Source organism: Equus caballus, chromosome 24 (assembly GCF_041296265.1).
Source record: "Equus caballus isolate H_3958 breed thoroughbred chromosome 24, TB-T2T, whole genome shotgun sequence".
In the NCBI taxonomy this organism is placed as follows: Eukaryota; Metazoa; Chordata; class Mammalia; order Perissodactyla; family Equidae; genus Equus; species Equus caballus.
Genome location: NC_091707.1, coordinates 47174132 through 47199839, shown reverse-complemented (window position 1 = coordinate 47199839; position 25708 = coordinate 47174132). Strand labels below are relative to the sequence as shown.

At 42.0% G+C, this 25708-nt stretch overlaps 1 protein-coding gene across 1 annotated transcript in view; it reads left to right on the top strand.

Moving 5' to 3' along the window:
* The first annotated feature begins 11255 nt into the window (after window positions 1-11255).
* The window catches only part of RPS6KA5 (ribosomal protein S6 kinase A5), a 164920-nt gene continuing 150467 nt past the window's right edge, over window positions 11256-25708 (top strand). Inside the window, exon 1 of the mRNA XM_023628276.2 lies at window positions 11256-11681. Coding sequence (XP_023484044.1) covers window positions 11579-11681 — 103 coding nt within the window. The 5' untranslated portion in view covers window positions 11256-11578. The remainder of the gene's footprint in view (window positions 11682-25708) is intronic.

Below are 25708 nucleotides of genomic sequence, written 5' to 3'. Positions count from 1 at the left end.
ATGGCTTTCACTTTCTATTCCCCCCACACAATCTCATTTCACGTTCTCTCTCCCACGTGCAACATCTAGAGGCAGCAAACTAGTCGTAGCTGGCCTACAGCCACAGCTGAACTTGAATTATTGCCAATGCTTTAGATCATTACTTAATAATATCACTTAATAATCTGGATTTTGACGTTTCTTGAGAAAATAGGAAGATTAGGCTATGGTTGTTCAGCATCCCTGCATGGCAGCACCTGGCCACAGCTGAGGAGTGACTGCCACTTTGAATGAGGTGTGTACACCCTGCTCCCCACTCCCAGTGGCTGCTTTCCTTGACCTGTCTGGCCTATGTAAGTGTTTGAAGTTTGAAACCTTTGAAGCAGAGAATAAGATCCTAAGGCACTATTAGCACTTAAAGATGAACAAATCCATCATGTCTGTTGAAAAATAGGCCCAGATTGCTCATCCTTCTTTATCAGACCTTAACTGTGCAGTTGCCAGAACGCTGTGGTCGGTGGCAGGAACCTCAGCTTTGGAATCCGAAAACGGGTTTGTGTCCAGGCTCTGGCATCCATTAGCTTTGTGATGCCAAGGAAGAAAAAGTCACATTCTAGATGGGTGGTTCCCCAAGTGCGGTGCAACAATCCAAGGAGTGGCAGGAGGTTTGGGGACCACTCTCTGGAGCACACATGGAGTGACATAAGGTGGGAGGAGGCTGATCTTTCTAGCTGAATTTCAGAGAAGCTCAGGATGTGACAACACCAAATGTGGCAGAGGACGTGTGACACAAGGCTGATAATAGAATTAACTGAAAGTCTGCATGTGGAACAACTGGGTCTTCCCATCTTACTCCTATCCCTGAAGCAAGGTCTCCATCATCCAGGAAAGGTACTGTCAATTTACACTCTTAAAAAAATAATAATTGACTATCTCCGGAGCAGGGGTATCAGCACATTCTAGTATTTAGGACTCCCAGGGATTTGAAGTGTTAATTAAGATTAAGAATAGAATGTAAATGTTCTTATCCTTAAAATTGCATATGGCAGAAGTTGGGAGGTAGTCACTGAAGAGAAGTTGAGGGATGCTGTTACCTTCATCTTAGAAAGTGAACAGTCAAGAGATACTATCTTTAGTTGATGGAACAAGAAATAAAGGTGTATTCGTGCAACACAGGTAGCCTACAGAAAAACAAAGAAGTTATACAACTACAGAAAGAGAAGAGGGGGTGCTGGTGAAAATGAGCTAAACCCTTCCCTTTATTATTTCACAGTTCTGTAGCTCAGAACTTGCCAGATTAAATGGGTTCCCTGCTTAGGGTCTCACAAGGCTGAAATCAAGGTGTAGGCCAGGCTGGGCTCTTATCTAGGGGGTCTGGCAAAGAACCTACTTGCAAGTTCATTCAGGCGGTTGGCAGAATTTATGTCCTTGCAGTTGTAAGGCTGAGGGCCTGTTTTCTTGATGTTTTTTTGGCAAGGGGTTGCTCTGAGCTCCTAGAGGCTGCTCTCAGGGCCTTTCCATGTGGCCTCCTCCATCTTAAAACCAGCATCAAAATATCTCTCTTGCATTGAAACCTTCCCATGCTTCAAATCTCTGTGACTTCTGCTACCAGCCAGAAAAAACTCTCAGCTTTTAAAGTGCTCGTGTGATTAGGTTAGGCCCGCCCAGATCATCTCCCAGTCTTAAAGTCAACTAATTAGTAACTTTAATTACATCTGTAAAATCCTTTTTGCTGTGTAACACAACATAATCATAGGAGTAACACCAAAGGACAAAGGTCATGGGCGCCATTTTATTGTTCTACCACACTACTCAGGAAATGACTATTCTTTTTATATGTGTTTTATGATAAAAATAACATAGAAAAGTATGAAAAAGGAAGCTTTTCAAAAACATGTCCCAAATCTCACTTTCCAGAAACAGCCATCAACATTTGGAATATGCCATCTCAGCGGGTCCTTATGCAAAGAAAGAGCAGAAAGATCAATAGACGACAGTGGGATTTTACTCTGCAAATTTCTTTTAAGTAAAATGGTTAAAATTAACCTCATAGGAAAAGAAACTGTAGTAAAATGGGAGTTGCTTAACTTTAGCTAAATGTTTCTATACCATAAAAATTCTTAAAATATCCCCTTTAAAGATAAGAAAAACTAATATAAAAATCATCAAGACGACGGAATCACGCTTGCTCAAAAAAGCTGCAGTTCATGCATTTCATTTTTTTAGTGATTATTTCCTTGCCATTAAAGATGAGTAAAATTACATACTTATAACTCGTCCCACTGCCCTTTTCCCTCACTTCCCAATTTTTGTTAGGTATATAATTATTTTTACAGTGTAAGAGTTTCCAATGTTTACTTTTTGTTCTTTAACCATAAATTCCACAGCTGTTTAGTCTTAATTCTGTATTTAAAACAATTCAAAACTCATCTTCCATATTTGTTTTTTAAATCCTCAATTCTTGTCTTGATTCATTTTGATTCATCCCTTGGTCGACTGGATTTCAGTATAAAGAACTTTTTCAAGAAGGTGGAAACCCTGAGTCGTTTCATGCCAGAGAAAGACTGCCAATAGCCTTTATACTTAAAGGACAGCTTGGCAGAATATAAAATTCACGAGTCACACTTTCACGTTCTTAACTTTTGTAGACCTTGCTTCATTGTCATTTAAGTGTTGCTTTTGATTTTTTTATCTGGTATATTTCATTATTGATCACTCTGAACAAATTTCACCTTGACTCAGTGTGTGCTTTCTACTTGCTGACTCGAGTCCTCATTTCAGTTAAGTTTCTTCTGTTGTTCTGTTTGTTCTGTCCTTCTTCAGGCATGCCAATTATTCATATATTGGATCTCTGTTGTTTATTTTCTGTAAGTATCACATTTTTATAATTTTTAACATCTCTTTGTTCTTTTCTGTATTGTTCCATTGTGTTTATAATCTGTGTTCCTTCTATTTTTGGTTGATTCTAAAGCGTCTTGCCTCTCTTTTCTTGGGCTTTGCCACTTAGTTTTATCCTCTTTTGCTGCTATATAATACCTTATTTGTACCCTTGAACATCCTCTGAGGTTTTTTTTTGTAATTTTGAAATTTCTCCACTGAGATGGAGAATTATTTGTTAAAGAGTAGCGTGGGAAGGAGGGAAAGAAGGATGCTGAGGCACTGCAAAGCTTTACTTCGGCGTGTTTCCAAATCTGTTCATTTCCTCTCCTTGAGAGAATGTCTCTTAGATTCTCAGGTGTGGGCTCTCAGGAGGTGACTGAGGCCCCCAGCAAGGCCCTCTCAGTCTAGGTTCTCTGGGTCATAATCTAGCAATTGCCTTTCCATCCCCTTCACCCTCTCATCTCCAAGAGATTCTTTAGGCTTGGAGGCCAGGTCACAGGCCATAGAAATAATTAACCATCAGCATGGTTTCTCCTTGATATCCATCTTCCCTGCTATCATCCTGGTTCTTTGCAAGAACACTTCCTGTTTCTCCTGCGGGGTCCTTGGATATGGTTACTGAAATCTAACTTTTAATCATTTGAGTACCACGTCTGCAATTTTTGCCTCATCTGCATATCACCTCTATTATAGTCAATAGTCTTCTTTGAACCAGTTTTTACTTGTTTAAAAAGGATGCATATCACTATCATAAATGAAACGCCAGTATCACTTGCCACATATAGGAAGTAACTATTAAAATAAACACAATGAAAACAAAACAATGGTAGTATGTTCTAGCTAGATAGAGTGGTTGGCTGGAAGCTGTCTGAGGTCCCTATTTTCCTGGTTAGAAAGAGAGATTAGGACAAATTAGAAATAAGTTAAAGACCATTGGCACCAAACCAAGAGTTTCTCCTTGATCACAAGTGAAAGAGAACTCCAAACGAATCACTTTTTCATTATGTTGTTTGATATAATTAAATGGCTGTCTGTGTACCACCTAAACTTATCTCCTGTGCCCCTAGTAATAAAAGTCCCCTTCACCTTTGGGAAACCCCTCTCCATTCCAAGGATCAATGATTCGGTCCCTTGGGACTGTGACACAAACATCTAAGGAAGTACGTTTCTTGCTCAGGCTGGAGGCAGTGCATAGTGGCTCTCAGCATTTTAGCAATTTCAGTACAGATTTTACAGTATTTGGCAGGCATACTTCATGGTTTGTGGTTTGAGGTTTTGAGAGTTTCCTTGTTTCATTAAAACCGGGGCTTTTTCTGCGTTTTTGCTTTGTTTTCTTTTTCGTTGTTTCCGGACGATTTGGGGTGGGGGCAGGGAGGAAGGGAGTAAAATTATCTTTACTCTCTTTAACTGGATATGTATGTGATGTGCGTGCCTCCAAAGTCTCTCCCAGCTGTGCACTGGTTGGCACAGGTCCACACAGCCAGATCTCAGACCAGACCTTCTGACTCAGCCAAGTGCTCCTGATCTGCCACATTCGGAGAGTTTCTGAGCTTTGCAGGTACTATCTGGGATACCAGAGGGTAGAGTGAGAAAACTGCCTAAATGCTGCTGCCCCCTCACAGAATTTCCTTCCCATTTGTGAACTCAAGGTGTGTGTGTGCCTTCCCAGCATCCTTTCTGAGAACAGGGGCAATATGCCAACTTCAGCCGTGGATGGATGTCTTCTGGGAGTATGAACTTCACACTCCCTAACTCTGTTGCTCTCTGTATCCTGCAGCGAGTTCCTTAAATTTACTGGAGCTGTACCCGACAGTGAAGGTTCTGACCAAAACCAGAATCAAGACGTTGATAATGCTGTTTTTGACTTTTCGAAAGAAGTTCTTTCTTATCTGAGTACACATCTGAGTGTTTTAACAGAGCCAGTTAAAGGAGGGCACGATGTGGTGAGCCTCTGGTGCTTCCTAATTCTTATAAATCCAAAGGTGAGGAGCCTCCCGTTCACATTGCATGAATAATGAGGTCATTAAGTCCTAGCGGCTCACTCCAAGAGAGACCCTCCCACTTTGCTTCAGCCCTCCCACCCATGATAAGTATAAGTGAGACCACAGAGCATGGGACGACCGGATAAGGGGGTGAACAGGGAGCCCCACCCAGCAAGCCTGGTGAAAGGCAGTTTCTCAGGGGAACAGACATATTTTCAAGCTTTTTCCTCTATTACTCTTCCTGGCCTTAGCAGAAACCTGACTTTCTTCTGGATGCCTTCTCTATGCCAGCCCTTTCCTGGACAGAGCCCCTCCCTACTTGTCCATCTCTCAGGGCAGGAGGAAGCAGGGATATTTTCCTCAATTCCAGCAGCTACATTCAGACCACTGTCCATTATCTCAAGCCCCTTCAACAACTTTCCCTCCTTTGACTCCAAGCCGTCCTCTCACATCACTGTCTAATCAGTGAGGCCCCTGCTCGCCAGTTTTATTTGGTGTTTTCAGCCACTGATTTATAGTTTTTCTTCCTACCCCATCCAGTATCCTCACTACCTCTGAAAAGTTGCCATTGTTTCAAAACTCCAACTTGCTCTTACTTACCATCCACTGTTCTAATGGTTGTAGCTTAGAGCTGTATAGTACAAAATTGGTTCTAGAGCATAATCCTTTGGGGAGCTTTAAAAAAAAAATCCCAAAGTCCAGGTCCTGCTCCAGACCAATTAAGTCACACTTTTCAGAGGTGGGAGTATTTTTTTTTAAGTATCCCAGGTGATGCCAATGTGCAGCCAAGGTTGAGAACTGCTGTTTTCTTCATCTGTTACCTCCAGCTCCTGGACTCCATCCTATTCTCCCAGGCTGGCAGTTGATTCCTGGCTGGGCCCCAGGGTCATGGTTTCAACCAGGTTCTTGTCCAACTACTAATCCCCAACCCCGAGGGGGAAGGTAAGTTGCTAGGGAAAGACATTTAACTCTCCTGCTTCAGAATTCCTAACTCCACCGGAGCCCCCAGTGCTCGTCAGCAGTTATCCAAGCTGGCTCGCTATATTCATTTTCCACAGTGACTCTTCCAGACTGTTTCCACTATTCTCAAACCTCAAGTCCATCTCTTTCCATCTTCCCTATCACTCAGCACAGGGCATGCATCTCTGAAATAAACTCTTTGCTACACGTGTGGACATCTGAGTGTTTTTTAACTCTCTGCAGGTGGGGTCAGCTCATATGGCCTATTCCTGCTTTACTGAGATTACACCCTCAATTAGCTCCTCTTTTTATATCCATCCTGTAAATGTAGGTTTCCAACTCTCTCATTCATTCATTCATTCATTCAGCAAACATTTATTGAAAGCCCACTTTGGGCTAGAGCCTATTCTAGATGCCAGGGATATGGAGATGAGATGACAAAGATACCCCCTCGTCTAACAAGCTGGTCCATGCCTGCCTCCAGCCCCTCCTCCCTCTCTCCCACCACAGTGAAGGACTTGGGGCCTCCTCCCATCAAAGGCAAAGCTCTCAGCAGCTCAGGCTCCCAGCCCGGCCCACTTTTTCAGATTCTCTTCATTGGTTCTCCAACCTCTCTCTATCCACCTATCCCATCACCTTTCAGATATGTTCCAGTATTCCTCATCTTAAAAAACAATTGAATAGAAAATTACCATTACAATATCACAGTCATAACTGCTGTAGGCAGCTCCACCAATGGATGCTAAAATTAGTGGTTAAAAGCGTAAGGAGAAACTGGATATTTGCATGGTCTAAAAGTATCTCACATGCCCTCCCAATAGTTATTAATTACGATGGGAAAAATAATAACTTTAGAGTAGAGAAGTCTGGCTAACACCACCTTAACCAAGTGTTCAAGGTTACTATCACAAGTAATAAGAAAATAAGCTTCTTGGAGGCTGGCCCTCTGGCCCAGTGGTTAAGTTCCTGTGCTTTGCTTCAGCAGCCTGGGGTTCACGATTTCAGATCCTGGGTGCGGACCTACACACTGCTTATCAAGCCATGCTGTGGCGGCATCCCACATAGAAGAATTAGAAGGATCTGCAACTAGGATATACAACTATGTACTGGGGCTTGGAGGAGAGGAAAAAAAAAAAAGAGGAAGATTGGCAACAGATGTTAGCTCAGGGCCAATCTTCCTCACCAAAAAAGAAAGAAAGAAAGAAAGAAAGAAAGAAAGAAAAGAATGTAAACTTCTTGTACACTTGGTATGATGAATTGACAAACAGCACATCATCTCTGTGGTACTCTTGCCAAAAATGTGTAACTTCAATTTAAACATAAGAAAACATCAGACAAACCCAAATCGAAGGACATTCTACAAAATACTTGACCAGCACCTTTCAAAAGAGTTAAGGTCATAGAAGGCAAAGAAAGACTAAGGAACTCCTACGGATTGGAGGAAGCTGTGGAGCTATGACAACTAACTGTAATGTAGGATCCTCGATTGGAGCCTGGCACAGAGAAAGGACATGGTTGTGTTCCAATAAAATTTCATTATGGACATTGAAATTTAAATTTCACATCATTTTCACATATCACAGTAAACTTTTTCTTTTAATTCTTTTTCAACCATTAAAAAATATAAAAACCATTTTTATGGAAAAAGTGGTGAAATCTGTCGAGTCTGTAATTTATTTAATAATTTTATTCCAACATTCATTTCTCACTTTTGATGACTGAACTATGGTATGTAACATATTATCATTAGGGGAAGCTGATTTGGAGGGTATGTGAAAACTCTATACTGTCTTTTGCAACTCTTCTGCAATTTTAAAATTATTTGAAAACAAAAAGTAAAAAACACCAAACTCTCTGGATCCCTCCAGTTAGGGCCTTCCTTCTCTATTTTCCTTCAGAGGCAAACTCCTTGAAAGATATGTCCACACATACTGTTGCTACTCCTTCACCTCTCATTTGCTCTACCAAAACTGCTTTCAATATTGTCACCAATGGCACCCAAGTTGGCAAATTCATGGGATCTTTCCAGACCTCATCTTATGTGACCTCTCAGGGCATGTGACACAGCTGACCGCTCCCTTCTTCTTGAAACACTTTGGCTTCCAAGATCTAAAACTCTCCGAGTTTTCCCCCTATACCTGTGGTTCCACCTTCACAATCCAACGTCTCAATGTTGAAATTCCTTAGACTTCAGTCATGGGATCTTCTTCTCTTCCTTCTGCACATTCTCTCCCTAGGAAATCTTAGTCATACCTCTGACCTCAAATTCCATCTATATGCTAGTGATTCCTAAATTTATGTCTCCATCCTACATCTCTCTGCAGAACTCCAGACTCACATAGACACACAGATACTTAATATTGGCATTGGATGTCTCGAAATTAAACTCTCGATATTCTCTCTGATATGTGCTCTTCCTTTAACTTATCCCTCTAATTAAATGGTACCACCATCCTCTTCCATCCACCCAGTTGCTCATGTTAGAAACGGTGGTGTTATTTCAGACGCTCCTTTTTTCCTCACCCACCAAATGTAATCCTACATGAAGTCCAAAATATATATCTCGAAACATTCCATTTCTTTCCATACCTACCACACCCACTACCACCTTTTGCCCGGACTGCAGTGATAACTTCCTAACTGGTTTCCCTGTATCGCCTCTTGCTCCCTTGAGCCCAGTCTCCAAATACTAACCACAGTGACCTTTTGAAATACGACCCCAATTATATCATTCCCCTGTTTAAATTCCTTCCATTGCTTCTGACTTCACACAGGAAAAACTCCAGAAATATTAATAAGGCCTAAAACACCACTTCATGATTGGGTCTCTGCCTGCCTCCCTCACCTCATCTCTTGCTGACTGTGTGATGGCCCCACTGGCTTTCTCTCAATCCCTAAAATACAATAGGCTCTTTGTCTGCCTCAGGGCTTTACATGGGCATCTTCCTAGAATTTTCTCCCCCCAACAATTCGCAGCCCCAACATCTCAGTAGCTGATGCCTAAAAAAGACTTATTTATTGCTCACATTACGGTCTGATGTAGTCAGGGTGGCTCTTCTTGAAGGGGAGACTCAGGGGTTCAGGGTTCTTCTAAACTGTGGGCACCTCCACACTCAAAATGTAGCCTTTGTAGTTGCTGCGGAAAGAGAAGAGACTGTGAGGGATTATGCATGGGGTTTTCTGGCCAGGTCTGGAAATGGCACACATCATGCCTGCCCACACCCCATTGGCCAGATCACAGTCACATGACCCTAGCCTAACTGCAAAGGAGAAAAAGGTAGTTTTCCTGTGTGTCCAGGAAGAGGAAACGAGATTGGTGAGCACCAGGCCAGTCTCTGCCACATCCTGGTTAAAACCTGCTTATCTTTAAAGAATCAGCTTAAATAATACTTCCTTAGAAAGGCCTTCATGTTCCTCCAACCTAAATTAGGCCCTCGTGATATATTCTATTGTAGCACCCTATAATGTTCCTTTACAGCATGGTCACAATGGAAAGTTCACACTTCTGTGTGTGATTATTTAATATTTATTTCCATTTCTAGACAGTAGGCTCTGTGGGAGCAAGGATTGTATTTGTTTGGCTCCCACTATCCCTCGAGCATCTATCACAGTACTTAGTACATAATTGGTTTAAAAGTTGTTGAGTGAACAAATGGACAATTGCACACAGTCATTCCCTGGCTCCAAACAGCACACTACTTGTGGAGGAGAACGACGAGGAAGTAGGCAGTCATGGTTTACTGGGATAAATGTTCCAGGCAGGTAAGTCCAGGGAGCTGAGGCAACCTGAAGGGGCTGCAGAGTCTTCTCTGCTTTCTCTTCTGTGCCAGTCTAACCCAGGAATCTGCAAACTATGGCCCGCAGACCAAATCTGGTTTACTGCCTGTTTTTTTTAAGAGCTAAGAATGGTTTTCATATTTTTAAATGGTTAAAAATAATTAAAAGAAGAATATATCATGACATGTGAAAATTATGTGAAATTTAATTTCAATGCCCACAAATAAAGTTTTATTGGAACACAGCCATATCCATCAGTTTACTGTCTATGGCTGCTTTCACGCTACAAGAGCGAAGTTGAGTAGTTGTGAAAGAGACCATATGGTCTGCAAAGCCTAAAATATTTATTATTTGGCCCTTTACAGAAAAAGTTTGCTGACCTCTGATCTAATCCATGCTTAGTTTAAAAGGCTACTTCTATGTGAATTATGTTCAAGCGTCCATTTTTAATCCTCTCCTTTTCCCATTCTCATGTCCACTGCCAGAAATTAGGCCCTCATAAATTCTATTCTTGCAACAGCACTCTTGCCCTGCTATCTTTCTCTTCCTCCCTTCAGTCCACTCGTCTCACTAAAACCGGAGCTAACTTCCAAGAGAACAGCTTTGATACTGTAACTACTCTTTGAGGCTCCCCATCCTGCACTAAATAAAACCTGCACGGCTTAGCATGGTAGTCAAGGTTCTCCATTATCTTAACGCACCTTACTTTTTCATCTGTTATCTTTACATCATAGTTCCATCCAGCCTTATCAGTCACTTAGCACCCTCATCTTCTCTACTTCCAGGCCTATGCTCACAGCTACCATCTCTATATGAAATGTCTGCTTACGCATCCTTTAAGTTGGTTATCTCAAATATCTCCTTGCCCTAAAAGCATTCCCCATCTCCTCTGCTGAGAATAATTATTGCCATCGATGTGATTCTCTAACAGTTTGTACCACTGTTTTATTTCAAATTCTGCTTTATAGTTTCCTATGTATATACACAGATTATTTCTCACGTTCTGTTGAAAGCAGCTTAGGGGAAGGGGTTCTATTCTATTATTGATCTCTGTATCCTTTTGGCGCCTAAGATGCGACTTGTACAAAATGAAAAGGTCTATTCTTTGCATAAGTCCTCATGGAGAGCTGGGACTGTGAATTTTTGCACTAAGAACTACCTCTAAGCACAAACTTCACTTAACTTGTTTAGGGCTCACCAGGGCGAGTAACACCTTTTTAAGACATGCTATCTTCCAGCTGGTCACACATCTGTAGATCGCTGTCCGACACGCTCAGGTACGTCTGCAAACACGTGTACGAGAAGCGCTTTCCTCCAGGCCCCTCCTCTATCCATGGTGATTGGCGGCCCAAATCCTCCAATCAGCAGTCCCCGCCTCTTTCAGCAGTAGCCAATCACAGACCCCGAGCGCCTCCTGACTACTAGATACTGTTTACTAACAGATTGAAGCTGGGGAATAAGGGGTGTGACCGTTCTGGGGAGGTCAGGGAAGGGAAGGTCCTGACTGCGCGTGCGCATTAGGGGAAATGGGCGGGGCAGAACCGCTGGTCTCTCACCAATCGGGGCGGTCGCGCTCCTCCCTCTCCTGCCTCCCCGCCAAGCAACAACAATTCGAGGAGGGGGCGGGGCAGCTCGTGCGGCGTCAGGGCGGACTGTCCAATGGGAGCCGGCGTTGACAGATGCGCGCACCCGGGGCCCAATAAGCGGTGGCGGCTCGAATGGCTCCTCTACCTTGCTGGCTGTGGGCGGAGCGGCTTGAAGGAGGAGGCGGCGGAGCAGGGGGCGGTTTGGTTGCGCGGTACTAGCGGTGCCCGCCGAAGGGGGAGGAGGCGGAGGAGCGAGCCGTGCGGCCAGAGCGGGAAAGAGACTCGTCTCGGCGTCCGAGTTCTGGAGCCGCCGCACTCCGGCTCCTGGGGCTGCAGCAGGAGCTGTGACGGGACGGGCGTGCGCGGTCTCCCGGGTCCCCTCGTAGAACCCCGCGGGATCCGAAAAGGGAGAAGATGGAGGAGGAGGGCGGCAGCGGCGGCGGCGCCGCGGGGACCAGCGGGGACGGCGGCGCCGGGGAAGAGCAGCTCCTCACTGTCAAGCACGAGCTGCGGACGGGTGAGCGACCCCGCCCTCTGCCGGCCGGGCCCGGCGCGGGGGCGCGCCCCGAGGGCACGCGGGTGCTCGCGCGGGCGGGGGGCGCGGGGCGGGGGGGCCTGGCGGGCCGGGCGGGAGCCGGGGGTCCTGCAGGTGGGGGCGCGCCCGGGGCAGCGCCGAAAGTTTTCCGGAGCCCGGGAATGAGCGACGGGCGCGGGGCGCTGGGGCCCGCGGAGCAGCCGACAGCTGCCTGTTGGCACTCGTCTCCGAGGATGTCTTCACGCCCCCTTCCCGCACAGGTGACACATCTGTCACTGCATCCTGTCGGGGGTGAAAGGTGCGCCCTCCTCAGAGTCGGGTGAACGACGCTTTGTTTTGAAGCGTGATGCCCTTTTTCACCCCTCTGCTTCCCTAGAGGTGGTCCCGGCGGGGGTTTGTGGAACCGTCCCCTAAGGTGCTGGGGTCCTTACGACATAACAGGATGGGCGTCCCTCGGGCTTTTCATGAGTCCAGTCCAGTGAGATAAAGAGGGATCGCGGGCTCCAGGGACTGAATGCTTTTATTTGCAATTATCATGAAATACTATACTTGGCCTTGAATTTCTTTGAAACGTCTCTTGAGAAGACGGCTCTTTAAATTTAAAGCTCTAGGTAAAAGCGACTAACTAGCCGGCTTAAGCGCTCACGTTCTAGTGTTTGAGATCACTAGAGTTGTCACAAGCTTTCTACTTGTTAGATTACTTTATTCGTTGTGTGGGTCCAGGTTGTTTATTTTGGAAAATGCTTATTTGGACTGATCAGTCCATTTCGGGTGTATATTTGTGGAGCCCAGTCTCCTATTAGAGAGACTTTCATTTCAGAGCAGGTAATACATTTTCATGAGTTGTTCATTATTACGCTGAAATGTTCTTGGGAGCGTTTATTAAGGGTTTGGATTCAGCTGCTTTGGCATATTGGGATAATCTTTTATTATGTGGACACAGAGTTTATACAGCAGGTTTCAGGTGTACGCCTAGTACACCTTGTTACTGTTTCCAACAGATTGTAAAGTTAGATCTGCTCTCCTTCTTTTAGCTTTTGTTGTTTCTGATGAGATTGTGGGTTAGCATTCCCCTGAGTGCCAATGTGGCAGACTTAATTTAAGAGGGATGTCAAATGCATGCTCACTTATTTCAGCATGTTTAAACATTGTTTTTTGGTCCTTGTGAATTTGTTTTGTATTTTGAGCCAGTTACTCTGTAATCTTTTTGAGTTTCTAACATAGCCTGTGTAGGTTTGGCTGGTTTGATTTTTCTATCTCGAGCTAACAGACAACTGATGTTTTCAAAGGGCTGTTAAATCATTTATTCAGTAAACATTTATTCAGTATTAATTATCTGATTTGTGCCAGGCTCAGTGTCAGGTGCTTTCTGGTATGGAGATTTTGAATTTCTTTTTCTTATCTTACATAACAATTCACTGATTTATATATGTAGAATGGTGCTGTACAGCAAAAGCTACTTGAAGCCATATGCTCCTCAGCCAATGACCATGTTGCAACACACAGCTTTTTGCTAAATGACCAAGGAGCAACCTACTTGTTATTAGTAGTCAACCAACTGCTCAGTTTCTGTATTTTGCAAACACTGCTAGTTTTGTAGACAACAATGGTACTGCTTTATTTCCCCTTCTCTACTAACTGTGTGAATCGTCAGCTTCAAGTTTGCGTTTTAGAAATTTTTCTGATGGATGGTGAGATTATACTGAATTTATTAGTACTGTTAGCTGTCAAGGGAAGCGAACAGTCATTTTGATTTATTACTGAACGTTGGAACAACTGACCGGATATAGTGGTCAAAAACGCTGTTAAAATATAACTTGAAAGATTCACTCATCTTCAGCCAACTGCGCTCCTCTTAGCACATGATGCTATAATAGGCACCAAAGTAATTTGATCTGATGTGGTCCCTTCTCAAAATGTGGACACGCATATTGTCATATCAAGTCAGCAGTTGGTGATTTCCTCTTTGTGCCCAACACTGCATTGTGTGCCATAGGATGAATAAAAAGGCAGTAAGAGTCACATGTAAGGACATGGAAATTGTTCCAGTTGTGTAGACTGAGTAGCATGGCATACCTGGACATAGAATTGGAAGGCTTAATTCTGAGTCTCAGCTCTGCCACCCAGTAGCTCTGTAGAGTTGGGCAAGCCACTTCACTCTTGCACACTGACTTCTCTCATCTACAAAATGTGAGAATTGAATGGGTCCCTGTTGGAAAAGTGCTAAGCAGGTTGCTTGGCATGTATTAGGCACTCAGGAAATGTTGGTTGAATGTAAATCTGAAAAATCACTCCATAACAATATCTTTTCTTAATGTATGTGAATTAATCCAGTGTAACTTAGAGAACAAATCACTCATTTGGTGCTTAGGCTGTGCCACATTGCCAGGCTGTCATCTTTTTCTGTACACGTCTTGCCTTCTGAAGTAGAGACTCCCCATGTCTCTGCTGCTGCTTGGCAGCCTCTGCATAGCTCTTCAATAACATTCAACACAGAGTACTGTAATAATTGATTTTCTAGTCTGTGCTAGACTGTAGGGTCCTTGAGGCAGACACCATGTCCTTTGTCCATTTTCAACCCCCTTCATATGGTAGGTACTCAAATATTTGATGAATGAATTCACTGAATAGATGAAAATTCAGGACCAAGTCTAACAGTTTATTGTATTCCCAGTACCTTGGAGATGTTAGCTGGTTGAGGAATTGATGACAGTGACTGTAAAAGCTAAAGAATGAAGAGTAAAGGATTGATAAGATCAGTTAAACATGCGTTTCTTGAACACTTTCTGTTTTTTAGGCTAGGTGGTTCTGATAATACCAAAAATGACCAAGAAAATGTCTTGCCCTCTGATAGTAGGGGGGAGGTCAAGTAAACCAATTGGGTTAATTGGGAGATATTGTCATAAGTATAATAATAGAGGATATACAGAGTATAAAGGTAGCAAAGAGGTTAGAACTTTCAGGTTTCAAATAATCTAACTCTCTGTTGAACAATAGCAACAAAAAAAGAGGAAGTATTATTGGAAGAATACTGGGTTATTTTACCTGTTCATTTATTCCATAAACATTTCGTTACCTCTTACGTACTGAGTGCTGTTTTAGATGCTGGGGTTATAAGCCAGATATGGTCTTCCCACTGGAAGGACAGGGTTGCATTAGAAGTCGCTGGAACCAGAGGCTTATGTCCTCTGACCTCTCTCCATCTTGAATCTTCGTTTCTCTCTATGTGATGACTTCATTCTTCTCCACTGCTGTCCAGCTCTTTCCACATAGGAAAGAACATCATTGTGAGAGACCCCAAGTTTTGTATCTTATAGCTTCAGATACTGGAGAAACACTGCCTTTCTCTTAGCTTTGGATATAAAAGTTTCAGAAAAGAACTTTATTGGCTTAGCTTTGGTCAGGTGTCCTCTTGGATCATTCAACCAAGGCCAGGGAATGGGATCATGTTCCACTAGCATGACAGCTACTACACTAAACATGTGGATAGGGGTGAAACTAAGCTCTCAGAAGAGGAAGGATTGCTGGAAAGACACTTCCTTAGATGTCCATCAGTAGAAGAGAGCTTAACACTGAGGAAAGGGTAAAGGAAGGGATATTAGTTATCTATTGCTATGTAACAAATTACTCCAAAACCTAGTGGCTTAAAGCAACATGATTTCTGCGGGTTAGGAATTTAGGGAGTTGCTTAGTTTGATGGTTCTGATGCAGGGTCTCTTGTGAGGTTATAGTCAAGGTGTTGGCCAGGACTGCAGTCACCTAAAGACTGGTCTGGGGCTGGAGGCTCCCCTTCTGAGACGGCTCACTCACATGTTGTCGGCAGGATGCTTCAATGCCTTGCCATGTGGACTTCTCCATACGGCTGTTTGAGTGTCCTCGTGACATGACAGCTGGCTCCCCTAGAACAAGCAATTGAAGAGAAAGAAAGAGCAAGATCAAAGCTGCAGTGTCTTTTTTGTTGAACAGCTTTTTTTGAGATATAATTTACATACCATAAAATCCACTTTTTTAAAGTGTACCATTCAACGAATTTTAGTATATTTATAGAGTTATACAGCCATCACCACAGTCTAATTTTAGACATTTCCATCACCCTGAAAAGAAACATCTTACCCGTTTATATCAGTCACTTCCCATTCCCACCACCCATCCCCAGCCCTAGGCAACTGCTAATTCTGCTTTCTCTGTCTATACATTTGCCGAGGGGCATTTCTTATAACGGAATTTTACGGTATGTGGTCTTTTATGACTGGTTTCCTTCACTGAACATGGTGTTTTCAAGATTCATCATGTTGTAGCATGTATCAGCACTTATTTTTTTAACTGACAGATAGTATTCCATTGTATGGATATACCATATTTTGTTTATCCATTTATCAGTTGATTGACATTTGGGTTGTTTCCACCTTTTGGCCGTTGTGAATAATGCTGCTGTGTACATTTGTGTCCAGGTTTTTGTGCGGATCTATGTTTTCATTTCTCTTGGGTAGATATTAAGAGTAAAATTACCAGATCACATGGTAAATCTGTGTTTAACTTTCTAAGTTTTCCAAAGTGGCTGCACCACTTACATCCCACCAGCAGTGTACAAGGGCTCCAAGTTTTCCACATCCTCACCAGCACTTGTTATTGTCTGTCTTTTTGCTGATAGCCATTGCAGTGAGTATAAAGTGGTATCTCACTGTGGCTTTTTTTTTGGTGAGGAAGATTGTCCCTGAGCTAACATCCGTGCCAGGCTTCCACTATTTTGTATGTGGGACACCACCACAGCATGGTTTGGTGAGTGGTGTGCAGGTCCATGCCTGGGATCTGAACCTCAGAACCCTGGGCTGCTGAAGCAGAGCCTGTGAATTTAACCACTGCACCACTGGGCCAGCCCCTCTCATTGTGATTTTGATTTGTGTTTTCCTCAATGACTAATGATGTTAAGCATCTTTTCATGTGCTTATGGGCCATTGGTATATCTTTGGACAAATGTCTATTAAGATCCTTGGTCATTTTTTAATTAGTTAATTTGTCTTTTTATTATTGAGTTGTGAGAGTTCTTTATGTATTCTAGATATAAGTCCCTTATCAGGTATATGATTTGCAAATATTTTCTCCCATGAAGTGGGTTTTCTTTTTGTTTTTTTTGATGGTATCCTTAGAAGCACAAAAGTCTTTTATTTTAATGAAGTTTAATTTACCTATTTTTTCTTTTGTTTCTTGTGCTTTTGGTATTGTATCTAAGAAATCATTGACTAATCCAAAGCCATGAATATTTATGCCTCTGTTTTCTTCTAACAGTTTTATGGTTTTAGCTGTTATGTTGAGGATTTTGATCCATTTGTCGAAAGACTTTTTTTCCCTCATTTTATTGTCTTGTCACTCCTTTTTTTGTTTTTGATGGAGATTAGCCCTGAGCTAACATCTGCTGCCAATCCTCCTCTTTTGCCGAGGAAGACTGACCCTGAGCTAACATCCATGCCCATCTTCCCCTATTTTATATGTAGGATGCCTGCCACAGCATGGCTTGACAAGCGCTGTGTAGGTCCACACCTGGGATCTGAACTGGCGAACCCCACGCCGCTGAAGCGGAACGTGCGAACTTAACCCGTGTGCCACCAGGCTGGCCCCTGTCTCGGCACTCTTGTTGAGAATCAGTTGACCATAGATGTATAGACTTATTTCTGGACCCTCAGTTCGATTCTACTGATCTTTATATTTATCCTTATTCCAGTACTACACTGTCTTGAATACTGTAACTTTTTAGTAAGTTTTGAAATTGGGAAGTGTGAGTCCTCCAACTTTGTTCTTGTTTTTCGAGACTGTTTTGGCTGTTCTGGGTCCCTTGCATTTCCATATGAATTTTAGGGTCAGCTTGTCAATTTCTGCCAAGAAACCAGCTGGGATTCTGGTAAGGATTACGTTGAATCTGTAGATTAATTTTGGGAGTGTTGCCAACTTAGCATATTAAGTCTTCTGATCCATGAGCATGGAATGTTTTTCCATTTATTTAGATCTTCTTTCAACAACGTTTTGTAGTTTTCAGAGTATAAGTTTGTGCATCTTTTGTTAAATTTACTCCTAAGTATTTTATTCTTTTTGATGCTAGTGTAAAAGGAATTAGTTTCTTAATTTAGTTTTTGGATTGTTCATTGCAACTATATAGAGATACAATTCATTTTCATTTTTGATCTTGTATCCTGCAACCTTGCTGAACTAGTTTATCAGTTCTGTTAGTTTTTTAGTGGATATCTTAGGATTTTCTCTTTACGAGATCGTGTCATCTGCAGATGGAGATAGCAGATAGTTTTACTGCTTCTCCAGTCTGCATGGCTTTTATTTAATTTTCTTGTCTAATTGCCCTGGACAGAACCCTCAGTACAGTGTCCAATAGAGTGGTGAGAGCAGACATCCTTGTCTTGTTCCTGATCTTAGGGCGGAAACTTTAGTCTTTCACTGTTGTGTATGAGGTTAGCTATGGGTTTTTCATAGATACCCTTTATCAGATAGAGGAAGTTCCTTTCTTTTCCTAGTTTGTTCGGGTGTTTTTATCATGAAAGGGCACTAGATTTTGTCAAATGCTTTTTCTGCATCTATGGAGATCATTGTGTGGTTTTTGTTTTTGTTTTATTGATAGGGTGTGTTGCATTAATTGATTTTTGAGTGTTAAGCCAACCTTGCATTCCTGGGATAAATCCCACTTGGTCATAGAATATAATCCTTCTTATATGTCATGCCTTATTCAGGTTGCTAGTATTTTATTGAGGATTTTTGTGTGCCTATATTCATAAGAGATATTTGTCTACAGTTTTGGTTTTTTGATGATGTCTGTGTCTGGTTTCCCCAAAATATGCTTGATTGTTTTTTGCCACCAATTAAAGATTTCACCTGTTTGGTTGCTGGCATCTGTGTTTAGGATCTTCTAAGTAAAGGCTAACGGAGGTCAGGGGTGGACTGTATTTCTAGCTCTGCCCCCAACTTGCCTTGTGACCTGGGATAAGTCATTTCACCTTTCTGAGCCTAAGCTATCTCATCCATAAAGTAGAGGTGTTGGACTGAATTATATCTAAAGTACTTAACAGCATTAAGCTTATGTTCTATGGAATTTCTGTGGAAATCTTGGTATAGACACGAGTGAGGAGTGGTGATTTACTTTAAAAGATAATTCTGTTTTACCAAGGATTCATGATTGAATCCCACTGAAAAACAGCAGTTCCCTGATGCTTTTTGAATATGATTGCATTTATAATGATTTAATTTATAATTAGCTCTCTGGGAACATAATGGTTACCTGTGATAATACACTTTGAAAGATGTCAGTGACAATCTTAGTTATCTGTGAAAACAACACAACTCTCCTCTTTATATTATATGTGAGTAAATATACATCTGTGTGTGTGTGTATTTTTTATAGTACTTTTCCCTTTTTTTGACACTTTCTCACCTTGAGAAGAGTAGGCAGAACTTGTGCTCTATCTTTAGTTTTATAGGATACATTGGGAAGGTTAAAAATATAAATAGGTTATTGATAGTACCCTAACTTAATTCCCTAGAGCCTAGACCTTAAAGGGAAGTTCTTAACTTTCTACCACACACTTTAGAGATTAAGGAAATGATCTATTTGGGCAAAGGAGGTGGCATCTCAGCCCTTAAGTCAAGGGGGATTCAAGAATATTTTGTATTTATAGTCTGTAAGGGGGAAAACCTTCTCAGGTGGCAAGTCTACTGTTGTATCAGACCCAACGTTAACCTCTACTCCAAAGCAGGGAAGAATCTTGAAAACTCAGCTTCCTGGAGACATAAGTGGTTTGGTGGGCAGGATTGAATTCTTCCCATGAAAAAGAAGCTGATGCTAGGTGAAAACTCCTCTAGGGAAAATCTAACATCATAACATCATGTGTTGACTTAGCTTCACAATTAAATACACTCTTGAGAGGTGTCAATCTCAAAATGCAGTGGGAGGGAGGGGGTGCCCCAGTTATCTCCTTTGAGCTTCCTTAATGATTTACAGATCCCTCTATGCACCTCAAAGGGATGAGCACTCCTACATTCCTCTTGTTTGTCAGGGAAGATGAATAGGGTCTAAAATAGAATCTTGCCCTCATTATGTTTGTCTCTAGCAATACCCCTCTGGGTTCCGCTATAGCTGTTCCTCCAAAAATCCAGTGAGTTCTGTGGACTTTATACCTTCCTAAAGTTGTAAGTGAGCTGGCTTTGTCACTTTTGTTTTTTAAATATTCAGTAGGCATCCTCCCCTGAGACTACGGGGAGGATAGGGAGGTAAAGTTCCCGATTTTTAGTGCAGGACTTGGTATTACAGTTATTTTATTTTACACTCAAGTTTTTGTGTAGGTGTGCTTTTTTATATAATCAGTGTATTCCTGACAAAAAATTCTGTAAATCTTTTTGTATGTCACATTATTGGGAATATAGAAGGTGTACTTGGTACTTAAAATAATTCTATGATTAACTTTTGAATTAAAAAACCTTTTTTGATTAAGTTCTCCATTTGTGCACTGAGTGTTGTTATGTAGAGTTGGCGTTAACACTGATATTTTCTGACACCGTTCTCAACAATTTCAGTAGCTGCAAACAGGTAAACGATAGAGTCTTGTGTGGTAGGCTGAATAAAGATCTCCTCTTCCCCAAGATGTCTGTGTTCTAACCCTGAGACCTGTGAATGTTTCCTTACGTGGCAAAGAGACCTTGCAGATGTGATTAAGGATCTTAAGGGGTGGGGGGCAGTATCCTGGATTATCCAGGTGGGCCCAGTGTAATCACAGGCTCCTAATGAGGAGGAGGCAGGAAGGTTAGCGTGAGAGAAGGTGATGTGAGGATGGAAAGAGAGAGAGACAAGGAGATGTGACAATGGATTGGGGTGATGCCATTGCTGGAAGGGGGCCATGAGCCAAGGAATGCAGACAGCCTCTAGAAGCTGAGGAACAGAGATTCTCCTAGACTGTCCAAAAGGAGCACAGCTCTGCTGTCACCTTGATTTTAGTTCTGTAAGACCCAGTTTCAGACTTCTGATCTCTAGAACTGTAAGAAGACAAATTTGTATTGTTAATAAACCGTGAAGTTTATGTTAATATTTTACAGCAGCGATAGGAAACTAATACATCTTGCTTAAGATTGGATGAGCCAAGAGATAATTTTACCCCAAGCCCGGGTAACTGAGTATGATAACAATGTGAAGCAGTCAGTTATTTAAGCAACTATTTTAGTGGAAAATGGTAACAAGTGCCATTCTTAGTAGAAGTAGAATGGTAATCCTCTCTAAGGAATCCCCAAGAAGACATTCCTTTCTGATCTCACTGTCAAGCCTCTCGGAGCTGCTTTAGCCCAGCTGTTCTGGTTCTCACAGGAATGCTGTGAAGTGGGTCCCTGAGCAGACCTCTTTGATCACGTTGGTGGCTAGAAAGCTTCATATCTCAAGCCTATGCCACATAAAATTGTGGTCTGGCATGCATCTTGAGCCTCTTCCTGGTATCATTTTCTGTCCCTAATCTTTCTTTTTCTTCTTTTCTTATGCTTTAGTTAATCCAAGTCATTTGCCTTAAATCTTTTCTGAACCAAGGCAGGAATTAGGTAACTATATGATAAGTACATTTACTTACAAACACATAGATACAAACCACAAATAATATGGACAATATGGGAAAATATTTGACTTTCTAGCCAGTGTTTTGCTTCTTAAATAAAATCTTTGTCATACGGTGTTAATGCTATTTTTATTTTTCTCCTAAAAAGAAAAAAAGTGAAGTGTCTGATTAATTAATAGCACTTTTGATTGTTACAAAAACACAATAAGAAATCAATAAAATAGAGGCATACTTTTTAAAACAAATTCTACTGGCGAAAAGGTACAGATCATACACTGGGCTGTTTTTGTATCAGGCAATTTTCTACATTAGTGGACTATCCCGTTGTTAACTGGAAAATTCAGTCAGCTGAAGCACTCTCTCCTCAAACCACATCCATACTGGACTGGAACTATGTGTTTTTCCTAAAGGAAAAACTATTTAAAATATGTAATAAGGATAATGTTGCACTTCATATCTAAGTATGATGCTGCCTTAAGAGGGCGTGAGCGCTGAATCTTAGTACTAGATTTGCAATAATCCTTTCCCATGAACTTGCCCCTGGTTTTCCTTTATGCTAATGTCATTTGTTTGTAAGGAAATATCATAATTAGGACTATAATAGGACAAATCTAATGGAGCACACCCAAATCAAACTCATAACCCTGACCTACTTTTGCCATGTGTAAGTTGGGCAAAACAAGCACATTTTTATTCATCCATTTAGGATATGTTGAATTCCTACTGTGTGTCTCGCACCATACCAGATGCTGGGTTTTAACAGGGAACAAATTAGACGTGGCTTCTGCCTTCATTGAACTACACCTGAGAGAAAGACCTTAAATACATAATCATGCAACTAACTACATGATTGTGATTGTGATAAACTCTGTGAAGAAGTGCAGAGTTCTGTGACGGAGTCTATCAGGGTGACCTGGCATCGCGTGAGGGGTGAGGGAAGACTTCTGTGAAGTGGTAATGTTCGAGCGCAGGCCCTGGCTGCCATGGGTGACAGTAGGGGACAAAGCATTTCTGCCAAAAGAAGCAGCATAGATGTGCTGAAGTGGGAAATGGCTTCTCACCCTGGGGTTACTGGAATAAAGGCTTGTGTGGCTCGAGCATCGTATCCAAGCAGGAGAGTCACAGGAAATGGGGCTGACAAGGGAGCCAGGGCCATTTCGTTCAGGCTTTTGTAGGTCATGGTAAGGAACTGTCCTAAGTGCAGTGTGAAGCCGCAGAAGGGTTTTTCAGAAATTTGTTTTGCATTGTGAAACCTGACTTCCATTGCTGGGAGGAACGATTGCATGAAGGCAGACTAGTTAGGAGGCTATTACAGACGTTCAGATGGAATGTACGAGTTTGGGTTAGGTAACAATTAGAGATTACGAATTGTGAATCTATTTGAGATGTGTTTAGAAGATAGAATCAATAGAACTTGGTGTGGTATTGATATGGGGGTTTCTGGCTGGAACAAACATGTTTGAAGGTGCTGTTTGTTCAAATGGTGCATTAATTTTCTGTGGCTGCCTAACAAATTACCACAAATTTAGCAGCTTGTAATAGCAGCCATTTATCAGCTCCCGGTTTGGTAGGTTAAACGGCCCCACAGCATGGCTGAAGTCAAGGTGGTAACCACACTGCGTTCTTGTCCGGAGGCTCAGGGTAAAAATTCACTTCCAAGCTCGTTCTTGTAGTTGGCGGATTTCTTCTGGCTGTTCCTGTAGCTGTTGACCTGAGGTCCAGGGTCCTTGCTGGCTTTCAGTCAGGGGCCTCTGTCAGCTTGTGGAGGCCATCTGTATTCCTTCTCATTGGGCCCCTCCATCTTCAGCCCAGCAAAGGTGTGTCAAATGCTTCCCATGCTTTGACTCTCTGCCTTCTAGATCTTCCTTTCTGATCTCTAGGCCTCAGGTGATTAGGTCAGGCCTACCTAGATGATCTTCCCATCATAAGGTCAACTGATTTGGGGCCTTAATTACATCTGCAAAATCCCTTTATCGCCAGTGTGATATCTCCTCATATTTACTCACTCAAGGGGAGGAGATCATGCAAAGGGTCTCCCTTAGAATTCTCCCTTAGAATTCTCAGGTGGTGAACAAGGGTGATGTGTGTTGGGTGGGTTAGAAAAGATAGAATCCAGTTTTATACAGATCAGAGTAAGTTTGAGATGCCTTTGACATGTTCTAATGGACATATATGGTACTAGTAATCGTGGATAATGAAAACTTGCTGAGTGTTACATAGTAGGTGCTTTCCTCAACCTATTTAATCCACACAATAACCCTATGAAGTGAGTACTGTTATCATTCCAGTTTTACACTTGGGGAAACTGAGTCTTAGAGAGCTGACCAACTTGCTCAGGGTTACCCAGAAAGTAAGTAGAAGAACTAGTTGAAACCCAAGCAGTCTGGCCTCAAGGCCCATCTAAACCACTGTTCTTTAATTCATCAGTGGGATGTGGTCTGGAGCTCAGAAAAGATGTCTGAGCTGCAGGTAAAAATCCTAGCATCACTGGCATTTAGATTGCATTTAAAGTCCAGGTGTAGATGAGATAATCTTAGGGGAGACTGTAGAATGGAGAGTGGAAGAGGACTCAGAACTGAGCCCTAAAAAGCTCCAAAACTTGGAGGATGGATAGAAAAGGAGTTGCTAAGAAAGGATACAGAGGAGGAGCAACTCAAGAAAAACCAGGAGAAAACCTAGGAATGTTGTGATGTTATGAAGCCCCGGAGAAGAGGTGCTTCAAGGGGTGTGTGTCAGGTCTGGCTGATTAGCTAATGCCCTTATCAAGAACAATTTTGGGGGAAGAAGCCAGACTGGAATGGGTTGAGGAGTGGATGCAAGTGAAAACAACTTTTGTGAATGTTGGTTCTGGAGGGGATTAAAGAGAGAGACTTAGAGAGGAATGTGGGGTTCAAGGGTGTTATTTTTTGTTGTTTTAAGATAAGTGATGCTAGAACATGCTTAAATACCACTAGTCTGAATCCATTACAGAGAGAGAGAGAGATTGAAACGACACAAACAAAAGGGGATAGCTGAAGGCATCAGGGGCCCTGAGAAGCGGGACTGGGGATGAGGGGGGAGATTGGCCTCTGGTGAGAGAAGGCCCACTGCTTCTGTTGTAACAGGGTGGAAGAGGGAGAGGATACAGGTGCATTTGTAGAATTGGAGGCAGGAAGATATGGGAGTTTTAAGCTCATGGATTTTTTCTCTCCTCTATGAATTATAAAGAAAAGGCAATTCGTTATTCCAGAGGAGAAAAATAGCTTCATTGTTTTAAAAAGTTGTTATTCTGGTCTTTTAAAAATACTTAGATATAGAAAAACACAAAAAGTGAATACAAAATTTACATGCTATAAGATGAAAGTTTATAGAATGTTGTAGAACAACTTACAAAAAGAGGCTTTCAGCCACGGCCATTGAAATGCTTCTGTCCTTTGCACAGAGGTCAGTTCCCTGAACACATTCTCTGGATCATGCCAAAATTCTTAGTAAGCATAATGTTCCTTTTCTTCTTTTTGAAGTGTTTTATATTTAGTTCAGTTCTTCTAAGTTAAATTTATTTGGTACATGTATTGGAAAAAGAGGCTGTTTGTTACTGCTTTATAAGCATTTGTTTTCTTATTGACTCAGTTTTCATGTTGGCTCCATCATGTAATTCCAAAATCAGTTGGATAAGCAAACATTGCTGTTTTGTACACCGAAAGTACAGTGGGTCTTCAAGGTAAGTGACCTCAGCAATAAGAGAAAAGTGGGCAGCATTATTTGAAAGTACACAGATATTAAATATAACTTTGTTCTGCCTCCAGCAGAATGCTGTCCAGAGACATGGTTTGAGGCCCAACCACAAATCTAAACAGCTTCAGAATAGCTTACCACCTGGCAGTTAAAAGGAACCTAATGTGCTAGCTAGTTAGCTTATTTTCCAGCTCTCATATATTCCCCAGAATTGGGCTAATTGGACCTTGCAGACAGGGGTTAAAGGTTTTAGACTTCAGAGTATGTATGTGCTGTCAGTACCATGCTGGACACCCCCTAAATTCGAGCTTATTTGATAAATTATTTTATAAATAGCTTACTTCCCTGACAAAAAGAAAAAAACACCTAAAATAGCAGAGTAAGACTTTTTTCTCACTGCATACAATTGTCACCTTTTGACTGAAACTAAATTAGTCCAGGAAGCTTGTGTTTTTGTAACGTTGAGTAAGAAAAGACAGGGTTTCATAAGAAAAGTTATTTTACAACTTTATTAGGTTGGACCTAGTAAATTCGATGCTACTGCATATTTCCTGGTTGTTAAAAAAAATCCGAGCATATTAAATAAAGATGATTGAGTCAGAGCGTGCTCTTAGACCTCTTTTTGAAATCTCCCGCTTCCTCAGAGAACTTACTCCCTTTTTCTCCCTTTTCCCTGATCCTCAAACTCTCCTTACCACATCTTGTTTA